The sequence below is a fragment of the Nicotiana tabacum genome, chromosome 11 (genome assembly GCF_000715075.1).
Source record: "Nicotiana tabacum cultivar K326 chromosome 11, ASM71507v2, whole genome shotgun sequence".
Taxonomy (NCBI): Eukaryota; Viridiplantae; Streptophyta; class Magnoliopsida; order Solanales; family Solanaceae; genus Nicotiana; species Nicotiana tabacum.
In genome coordinates this window covers 22,440,848-22,452,184 of record NC_134090.1, presented here as the reverse complement: position 1 = coordinate 22,452,184, position 11,337 = coordinate 22,440,848, and the positions used below count along the sequence as shown (strand labels likewise).

The 11,337-nt window shown below is 33.7% G+C and overlaps 1 protein-coding gene across 1 annotated transcript; it reads right to left on the bottom strand.

Annotated features, from left to right (window-relative positions):
• Nucleotides 1-6,048: 6,048 nt before the first annotated feature.
• On the bottom strand, nucleotides 6,049-7,163 carry LOC107791872 (uncharacterized). The gene is made up of 2 exons (XM_016614021.2): nucleotides 6,812-7,163; nucleotides 6,049-6,295 (listed from the first exon to the last, which is right to left on the bottom strand). Exons 1-2 carry the CDS (start codon nucleotides 7,125-7,127, stop codon nucleotides 6,261-6,263), a joined length of 351 nt encoding a protein of 116 aa, XP_016469507.1. The 5' UTR covers nucleotides 7,128-7,163; the 3' UTR covers nucleotides 6,049-6,260.
• Between the last annotated feature and the right edge of the window lie 4,174 nt (nucleotides 7,164-11,337).

The following is an 11,337-nucleotide window of genomic DNA, read 5'->3' as shown; positions in this document are numbered from 1 at the left end:
TAAGTTCTGCTGCCCAGATATTTACCCTTCACAATCATGGAAAATGCTTTGCTATCGCGAAGCACAAACTCGGAGGCTGCCAGAATTCCTCTTCGCAAACGCAGAGTTCCTCACATGAACGCAATGCATGACCCCCTCTGGCTTACGCGATCGCAAAGCACAAAATACATGCCTCAGTTTCTGCCTCATTTCCTCTTCGCGAACGTGGCTTCTCCCACACGTTCGTGGTGCACAGATGTCCAAGCCTTATGCCATCGCGTCCCTTTTTCCGCGAACACGAAAGAAAAATTTGCTGCCCAAAATAACACTTCGCGATCATGGTCTTCCTCTCGCGATCGCAAATAAGAAAACCAGCACCAGCAAAAACCAGAATCTTCGACGGTTCAAAATGCACTGAACATGATCCGAATCATACCCGAGGCCCTCGGTAACTCAACCAAACATACCAACAAGTCCTAAAATATGATATAAACTTAGTCGAGGCCTCTAATCATATCAGAAAATGCTAAAATCATGAATCTCACCCCAATTCAAGCCTAATGAAAACTACAAAAATTAACTTCTACATTCGATGCTGAAACCTATCAAATCAAGTCTGATTGACTTCAAATTTTGCACACAAGTCATAAATGACATTACAGACATATTCTAATTTCCAGAATCGAATTCTGACCCCGATATCAATAAATTCAATTTACAATCAAACTTTGAAATTTTTAAACCTTTAAACTTCTAGTTTTCGGCAAATGGCGCTAAATTAAGCTAGGGACTTCCGGATTCGATTTTGGGCATACGCCCACTTCCCGAAAATACAAACGCATCGAGACTGTTAAAATACTTATTCAGATTCATTTACATAAAACGTTGACCGAAGTCAACTCAAATGAGTTTTTAAGGCAAATTTTACATTTTGTTTTGTTTTTCACATAAAATATTTTGGAAAAAAATATAGACTGTGCACGAAAGGCTTAATGGAGTTATTAGAGATCTCGAAACACAGAAATAAAAAGGTTAAAATTAAAGATGACCTATCGATTCATCACACCAGCGATTATAAGGAGAAAACTACAATGTGTTAAATATGATAATTTAGATTTATCTTTATATTTAATGTTCTATATACTTTATTCTTGATCCCCACCTTGGTTAATATCTTTCTACTTGTATGATTTATCTTTTCTTCATCTTTACGTAGTTTCTTTTACGCAGTTGTAGAGTGGTTGATAGATCTATACTCTGGCCATCTTTTGTGTTTTTTAATTCATCACTATTTAAACAGTAAAACTGTCTAGAGAGTTTTGCTAAGTCCTATATGTGATAACCCGATAGGTCATCTTAAGTTTTAGAACCTGATTATGTACTTTGAAGCCTTAAATACCTCATCTTAGCCCTCCTCGATTTGCGTGCGCAGTCCGAGTATTTTTTCGAAAAACTTTTATGTTATAAACTAAGAAAAATAAGAAATTTGTGCCTTAAAATCCATTTGGGCATATGCCCTAAATCGAATTCGGAAGTCCCTAGCACGAGTTATCGCACTTTGTTGAAATTTGAAAGTTTAAAAGGCTTAATAACTTTGAAAGTGTGACCAATGTTTGACTTTATTGATATCGGGTCCGTATTTTAGTTTCGGATCTCGGTATAGGTCTATTACTATATTTATAACTTATCTATCAAATTTGGTGAGAAACAAAGTTGGTGACGTGATTCGGACGTCCGGTTGTGAAATTAGAAGTTCATGAGTTTTTTTGAAAATTTTCTTTGATTTGATGGTCAATTTATAGTTCTAGGTGTTATTTTAGCGATTTGATCATACGAGCAAGTTCGTATGATGTTTTTAGACTTGTGTACATATTTGGTTTAGAGCCCCGAAGACTCGGGTGAGTTTCAGATAGGCTACAGAATGAAATTTGGACTTAGGAATGTGCTGGTGTGTTCCAGTTATGGTGCAGGCCTCAGACCTCGCAATTGTGAGGTCAGGCTTTGCATTTACGACCTCTGATAGGTTCACATTTGCAATCAACTCCTTGCATTTGCGAAGAGTAGCTGGGGCACCTCAAGTTCGCATTTGCGAAATGGGACAAGGGGTACAGTGATCGCAATTGCGATCAAACGGTTGCATTTGCGGAAGATCAATGTTCGCATTTGCGAACAAATCATCGCAAATGCGATGACAACAGAAATGGGTGATCTTCGCAATTGCAACTGTTTCTTGGCATTTGAGTGGTTCACATTTGCGAAACCCAGGTCGCAAATGCGACATCTACAACTGAACAAATAGCTGAAAAACGGAATTTTTGTTCATTATTTAAATTTTCAAAACAAGAAAACCCTACAGGTGATTTTCCCAAGCACCCTTCTTCCCCAAATCATTGGTAAGTGATTCTAACCCATTTTCTTTCAATCTTTCATTACATTTCATAAAATTTTAACCTAAAATCTAGCGTTTTCATGGTGGAAATTGGGGGTTTGGTTAGAATTAGGAATTTTTGTAAAAATTGGGATTTAGACCTCAAATTTAGGTCGGATTTCAAAAAAAAATTATATAACAGAGCTCGGGGGTGAATGGGTAATCGGGTTTTGATCCGAATTTCGGGCTTAGACCAAGCAGGCCTGGGAGTTGACTTTTTCAATAATGATCTAAATTGAATCCTTTGCAATCGTGGGTAGTTCCTAAGGCTTAATTTGAATCATTTGACTGGTAATTTGTTAGATTCTATTAGTTCGGAGACTTGTTTGAAAGGCAAAGTTATGGTTGAGCTTTGAATCAATCCTTGGAGCGAGGTAAGTATCGTGGTTAACTTTGACTTGAGGAATTAGGACTTGTTTGTCTATTTGCTACATGTCTAGATGTTGGGTACGATGTATATGTGAGGTGACGAGTACTTATGCGTTGTTGTCAAGTTAAAGCATGCGGGTGGGACTTGTTCCTTGTAATCATTGCTTACTTTGATCATGTTATCCATGCTTAAACTAGTTACTTATTAAATTGATCGTTCTTACCGTGTTTATGGGCTTTTGTAATAATTGAGTATTGATTCTAAAGTTGAGATTGGTATTGTGGAACCGTTGTTGGAGTAAGGCTTGTTCTTGTTGATCATATCTCCCTGTTATTACTTGTTCATTATTTTATGTTAAGGAACAGTGTTAAAGCACGAAGGGCGATGTCGTACCATATTGTGAGTGTTAATGCATGAAGGGTGATGTCGTGCCATATTGTGAGTGTTAATGCATGAAGGATGATGACGTGTCGTATCTATTGATTTATACTGAAAGTGTCTTCATTGTGCTTCATTGTTTTTTTACTTGTTCAAGGCATATTGACTGTTCTGGTTTTTATTTCTGTTGTATTTCTTGTATAATGTATCCTTTTTAGCATGTCCCCCTCCCAATAGTAGATGTTTAGCTTTTATTTATTGTTATCTTGTACCTATATTGTTATCTGCACAGGTTTATTACGTGGGTGTCTTGTCATAGCCTCGTCATTACTTCTTCGAGGTTAGGCTCGACACTTACGGAGTACATGGGGTCGATTGTACTCATACTACACTCTGCACTTCTTGTGCAGACTTTGGTATTGGGCCCAGTTGTTCGTGAGGTGTAGCGGCTCGGACTTGCTCATTGGAGACTCGAGGTAAATCTGCTGGCATCCGCAGACCTTGAAATCCTCTTTCATTTCCCCTATTTTATTGTTTCTTTTCGTACAGTTGTATTTCTTTCAGATTCTGTTTGTAGAAAATTCTAGAAGCTCGTGAGTTGTGACTCTAGATCCGGATTGTAGTACATGTTATGGGCATTTATGTTATTTCGCACTCAATTTTATTTCATTTTGACTTAATTGACTTTATTTATTGAAATTGAATAAAAATTGGCTTAACGGTTCTCTAACGTTGGCTTGCCTAGCAAGTGAAATATCAGGCGCCATCACGGTCCCGAGGGTAAGAATTCCGGGTCGTGACACTACAAATGTATGTATATTATTGCATTTTACTTTTATTAGTGACTTTTACATGACATTTAAAAAAATACCGAAAATTAACCGAACCATACTGATACCGAAGAGAAACCGACATGATTGGGACGGTTTCGAAAAGTTTAATTTTGATTATACATAATAGAATAACTAAAAAATTGATATGGTACAAATTTTATAAAACCGGCCGAACCGAACCATTGATACCCTTAGGTGTAGCGTAGCGAAAAGTATAATATTATCCATTAAAATTTATTTTCCTTGTAACATTGGAATTCTTTTCTAGCAGTCTATAATATACGTAGTTGCTTCTGTTTTTATGCAATTTCTACTTTTTCTTATTAGAAATATATGCACTAATTAGATGACGACAGTAAATAAAAATGGATGGTTTTGAGTCCAACCTACCTAACATAATTTTACAAAGGTAGATATGGACAGAAAAGTAAGAAACAAAAGGTTTAGAGCCCGTTTGGATTAGCTGATTTGAAGTAGCTGATAAGCATTAGGTGTTAAAAAGTATTTTTAAGTGTTGAAATTGATTTAATAAATAAACAGTTACGTGCTTGGATACAAGTGCTGAAATTGATAATAAGTTGTTGCAGTATTTGAGAAAAAAGTGCTGATAAACTCTTCTTCTGTTAAAATGACTTAAATAACCTAAGAACTGTTTACACTTATAAGGGCATAATTTCTTCAAAATTTTAGATTCCAGATAGATTCAAATACAAAATATTCTATTTGTCATTTTATTTTAAATACAACTGTGCTTAAATAAGAAAACTTTTATGATAAATAAAATTTATTTTATGAAAAACATATAATCATAAGCTATAATAATTAATAAATTGACAAAAGTTTCTAAGTGAAAAATAAACCTAAATAAATTTTTGAAGAGAAACAAACACTATATTCATCACCACAACACTTAGAAAGCAATGCACCAAAAATTTGATATGTCCTCATTTATTACATACAGTTCAAAAATTAATACACAATCACATAGATACAAATATGCAAAGGAATAGAGAATTTGCTTATCTTAAATAGTCAATGAGAATTGCACACTTGAAGGGGTGGGGGAGGGGGGGAGGTTAAAACAATACTTGAGGCAGTGAGTATCGATGTAAGAGTTTTGTTCTAAAAAAAAGAATATTTTAAGGATAAAATAGTAAAAATCTTGATCAAACTTAAAGTGTTTATAAGCTAAAAATTCATAAGCTGGGGGTGACCAGCTTTTGGCTTTTAGCTTATTTTTGACTTATAAGTACTTGGCTTATAAGCACTTTTAACTTTACCAAACGCGTAAATAAGCCGAAAATGCTTATAAGCTAATTTGACCAGCTTATAAGCTTAGCAAACACCCTCTTGGTCCAAAGCTCAAAGTTTTTAAATTTGGATATAACATATACTATATGTTAACAATGTAAAGAATTTTATATTTTCTCTAACAAGTTACTTTGTCTTATTTTCTAGGCAATGGTGGAGCCACGGTGTTAGTTGCGGGTTCGGCCGAACCCATTAGCTTTTGTTCAAATCCTGTATTTATATTAAGAAATTCAATGAATATGTACAAATTATTAATTTAGAACCCAGTAACTTAAAAGAATTATAATCCTGAACCTATAAATTTCAAATCCTAGCTCCGCCTCTGGATATTTAATAAGTGCATGTACATATATTGTCAAATCTCGGGTTTAGTTTTTCAGCATTTTTTTACTGATTAATTTCCTAAGTTTATTTTAATCTTTCAATTTAACTGCATATTTTAGAATCATTTATAAGATTGAATGCTTCTTGGCACTTTTCACTTCTGTGGGCTGGTCATAATTTCCCTAAAATTCACTGAGAAAACTGTAATTGTTTGCCTTTTCTTCTTCTTTTTTAGTTTGTATTATTGTGAGCAATTATATGCATAGTTTACCTACTTGACAAAATGTAACGAACTTTGTCTTATTTCAAAACTTACAAACTGGAAAAGGAAAAGAAAATTAAATATAAGTAGTCTTTTAATATATATAGAAAATAATTTGAGCCCGGAAGAAAAACAAAAACTATATTTTTGTTATGGTCTTACAGATCGACAATTACTTAACTCATCTTCATTCCAGTTCATAATAAGCAAGTTAACTAATAAAGATATCATATAATTAAAGATGTTTATTTAATTTAACTTACGAATCCATAGATACAAACATGCATCACATTGACTCCATTAAACCAAGAACATTGAGTTCATTTATTTTACAGCTACATTATACTCCACATTCTTACCATATTCTTTCTCCTTCTAATTAAGCTTTTGATTATTCTCTCCTCCTTTTCCTGCATCAAAACAAGAGATATAAAACAATCAACCAAATATCAATTAAATTCCATCAATTTACTATGGAAGTGTTATCAAGAAAAAGAAAAAATTCCAAATTTATGCGTCTACTGTATACTTGGGGGTCATTTGTATTCTTAGCGTTAGCAAATCCTCTTATAAATTTCGTTAACTTTAACGAAGCTCCAGTACTGTGGATTGAGCAAATTTCACGTGTCAAAAATTTTTAGGTAAAAAAAATTCTAATTTACCTCTCTACTTTTGACTATAGTTTAAAATTGTGTATCCTACGCTATACTTCCGATTGGAGCTCATTAGGGTCAAGAGCAAATAAGAGACGATTTGTTAACAGTAAAGGTATGAATGGCCCTAATTGAAGTATAAAGAAGAGTAAAATTATATGGCAGAGGAGGTGCGGCCCTTCTCTTGACCCTACGTGAACGTGGGATATTTCGTGCACAGGGCTGACTTTTTTATACGATAGGAGGAAAAAAAAAAGAGAAAGAAAACAATACCTATTTGCATCTCATTCACATGCAGAGCAATGTCACCATTTGGGAGCTTCTCACTTATTCTAATTTTCTCAAACTCAGCTTCTGAAATGGATGCTTTATTAGCATTTTCATTATTAGGAGAAGAAGGATTTGGCATTGGAGGAAAAAGGTGACTTATAGATGACTCAGGATTTTCTCTAAAATAAAGCTCACCAAACATTTCCGTAACATAAGATTTCTCAGATTCAGCTGCTTTTTTCTTGAAAAAACTTTGTTCTTGTCTAGTTATCTCTTCAAGAAATTCCTCAAGTGTTAATTCATGAAACTGATTTTTCATAATTGTTTGATTTATAATGCAGAAGTAATGAGATATTAGAGGTGTAGTGGTGGAGAAAATGGAGTTGATATTTAGTGTTATATATATAGGCTATATAGAGAGCAGATAAGGTTAAAATTAGTTGATGGAGTTCTCTTTTTTCTCATTCACTTTTCTTGTTGAGACGAAGAGTAATAAGTGATTGATGATATCATCCCTAATGAGTTTACACGAGAGAAGAAACTAGTAACGGATGGATTTAAATATGTTAAAATTTAATTAAAAGGTTCAAACTCAGTCACACAAAAAGAAAAAGATAGTAAAATATGTTGTTTATTCTTTTTTTTTCTTTGGTTTTTTTGGTTTTTTACCTGTGTCTATTTATGCCGGGGTGCAATTAAATCCGGATTTACGTCAAAAAAATTCATATTAAGGGATAAAGTGCTTTTTAACAAAGGAGACTTCATACTTAGAACTCCAATTCGAGATCTCTGATTAAGGATAAATGAGTATTTATCATTCTACCATAACCATCGTAGGTTATATGTTACTTATTCTTTGTTATTAGTATTTTTAGTGTCTTCTTGATTTCAACTTACAAACATGAACATATCGAGGATTTTGTTAAATTTTTATTAAAAGATGCGACTAAATCCAAAAAAAAAAAAAAAAAAAAAAATACTAGTACTGTATGTTGTTTACTCTTCGTTCTTTTTTTTTTCTTTTTTTCTTTTGTCGGGCTGTCATCTTGGTTTTAACTTACAAACATGAATATATCCATATATGCATGTTTTCTGTATACAATGAGGAATAAAATGTACAAACCATAAAGTTGTATCAGCTGGCAAGAGCTTAATTTTTTTTTAGGTAGAAAGAGGAAATATGCATCTAGCTCTATGTGGTGCAAGCATTAGCAGACTAATTTAGAACATAGTAGCTATTATTATCTGAATCACTAAGCTGGAAAAGTAATGTGCATTTGGTATATATATCTTTATTATTTTCATCTAAGAATTTCGACAAGGTACTTGTATTTTTGTTGAATTTGAACTTTATAAGGATAATGTAGCCTCCTCTTGTAAAGTTAATGAAAACTTGTAGCTAAATTCTTAATGGAGTTTAAAATTTATACATTATACAAGAACTTTTATACTACTAAATTTAATCTATTATATAATATATTAAAATACATTCATCTTTATATACTCAACGTATGTAAGTAAAATCAAATTCTTAAACTTCATTGAAAATTTGCTTTTTAATTAAATCAAGCCATTTAAGTGAGAATTGATGAAGGGTGTTACCATGGTAACTTTTTCAAGTTGAAAAAGAGTTACAGTAGTGACTTGAAATAATTAAACTTTGTTTTAACTATTATTGCTAAATGCCAAAAGCAAACCTTGCTAGTCAATTTTGTAACCGAAAACACAGTTGGAGTATTGGAATTAAGTGTAATAATCACGTAAAGACAAATGAGAGCTATTACTCTTTTTTTCCCATAGAAACTGCATACACAAAACTACAAAACCTACCCAAAGAGTTTAGCGGTGACACGCTTATCACGAGCGAAATTAGAGTATTATAAGCAAAAACTAGTAGTTTTGCTTAGACCGTGTGTTGTACTAGGAAATTTGTTAAATATGTATAAATATTTATTTGTAAACTTAATAATTAAAATAAGCTAAATAGATTGATAGACAATTCACAACTCATAAGCTTTAAATCATGTCTCGGCCTCTATTATTGAGCATCTTCGATGTAAGCAAGAGATACGCCACCAATAAAAAGTGTGGATTAAGGGGTGAGTATTCCTTTATCCTTAACCAAAGATTTTGGAATCAAGCCTTGAATATGAAGTTTGTTTTTGTTAAAAAATGTTTTAGCCCCTAATATGGGATTTTACGGCGAGAATCGAATTTAATCGGCCTCAACCCAGACGATGAACATTGAGTGGAAAACAAAAACGAGAGATAAACCCAGTTTCCATTATTTTTAGGTGCAAAGTATTACTTAGTAGAGAAAAATCTTCTCTAATGGAACTTAAAACTTTTAAGAGGAGACAATGCATTCATATAATTTGTCTAATCATGAAACACGATTCGGCATTCTAGTGTAATTGTAATTCGTTATCAAAATATTTTATCAAGGTTGACTTCTATCTTAGATTTATTTTAGTTCTATATATGGAGATTGTTGAAAACATAAATAAATCAATAAAAAGTGAGATCTTTCCGGTAATACAAATTTTTATTTGAGAAAGTGACACACTTCAACATAGTATTAGAACAGCCAAAAATACTGAGTTGAAGTCTCAATATCACACATTATCAAAAAGATATTTCATGCGTGTGTACGTTAGAGGTGGGTTAAAGACGTAAATAAATTGATAAATAGTATGCTATCTCTAAAAGTTTAAACTTAAGTGAAATGGCAAGCTTAGGCGAGACAATCACATACTTTAACATAGATCAAAAAACAAATTATGAGATGCAATCACTCATATGTGGATTTTAAGTTTAGAAATTATATAGGAACCATAAGGCCTGCATCTTCTAGAATCTAATTAGGACCTTGATAACGTTTCTATAGGAACCATTTTATATATTTGAAAGAAAATATTAAAATATTTATTGACCAATTTATTTGATAGTGAGAACGTCTACAACGTCCACTTTGTCTTCTAATCCAATTTGAACATTTCCCTGAATCTCTTGATAAGCTATCAATAGAGCTTTTCTAATGGAAATTTAGTAGAAAATAAAGGTCTACGTTACGTGTCGAATTCTATTTGACGTTTTCACTAACTCGTTAATTAGGAAGTGTTGATCAAATGTAACCTCAATTTAGGTATATGAGAATGAGGACAGGTTTAATTGAAACGATATGGAGAGACAGTAAGGATTTATATACTCAACTCCAACTGTTACTGTCAAATCTAATTGCCAATGACAAGATTGTGACTAGGATCAGCTTGGTGAAGCTCAACCTCAGCTCTAATGACTCACTCTGGAAGTGTCACGATCCAGATTTTCCACCCTCGGAAGTTGTGATGGCGTCTACTAGTGAAGGCTAGGCAAGCCAATCATTCCAAATATTTACCTTTTCCATTTTTAATCCTTTAACAATTGTGAATTAACATTATATAAACAACGGAAATAATAAGTGGAAGAATGAAATGTAACAATTTAATAATAATACCGATACAAATCCATAAACAAAAGCTACCCAGATCTGGTGTCACAATTTCACAAATTGTCTAAGAATACTACAAACAGGGGTCCGAAAGATAAATACAAAGTTGTTTATGAAATACATAGAAGAAACAGTATGGAAAGATAGAAGGAGACGCCAAGGCTTGCGGACGCTTGCAGGACTACCTCGAGTCGCCTGATGGACTGAAGGTAGCAACCTCACTGTGGTCCAAAACCTGCAGCACCGGGATCTGCACACAGTGCAGAGTGTAGTATCAGCACAACCGATCTCATGTGCTGGTAAGTGCCTAGCCTAACCTCGGCGAAGTAGTGACGAGGCTAGGACAGGACTACCAAATAAACTTGTGCAGTTAAATCATATACAGCGGAAAAGTAAAGGCAGAAATTTACAGTTAAGGATAGGAGGGAAAAACATGCTGCTGGGAACAACAAGTAACAATAGAAAACCAACAGATAAATGTAAATAACACCAGAATTCAATTATCAGCAAGAATAGAAAATCAAAGACAAGTGCACGGCATCACCCTTCGTGCTTTTACTCTCATCCTCACCATAAGAATCAGTATAATCGACACGGCATCACCCTTCGTGCTTTTACCTCACGTAATCATGGCACGGAATTATCCTTCGTGTATTATCACTCATATCATGGTACGACATTGTACATCGTGCGGCACGGCACCACCCTTCGTGTTTTTACCTCACAATATTGGCACGGCAACACCCTTCGTGCATTAACACTCTCAAAATCATGCACGACATCACCCTTCGTGTTTTACACTCTTCCTCACCCAAGCAACAATCACAAAGCAATTTGGCACGGGAATCAATAATATCACAATAAAATCCGACAATGGAACAATAGCATAACAACAATATCCCGGCAAGGAAAACAATATCATGAGTAATAACATCTCAGCAAGGGAGATAATATCAAAAACAATAACATCCCGGCAAGGAAAACCAATATCATAAACCTCTTCTCTTTTCCACAATTACTTCACAACTCAATTCTCAAC

Bases quoted from the DNA above. Each gene is read 5' to 3' on its own strand.
- LOC107791872 (XM_016614021.2), bottom strand. From the start codon at position 7,127: ATGAAAAATCAGTTTCATGAATTAACACTTGAGGAATTTCTTGAAGAG. The intron at 6,296-6,811 runs GTATTGTTTTCT...GTTTTGATGCAG, and splicing joins TGTGAATGAGATGCAAATAG to GAAAAGGAGGAGAGAATAAT.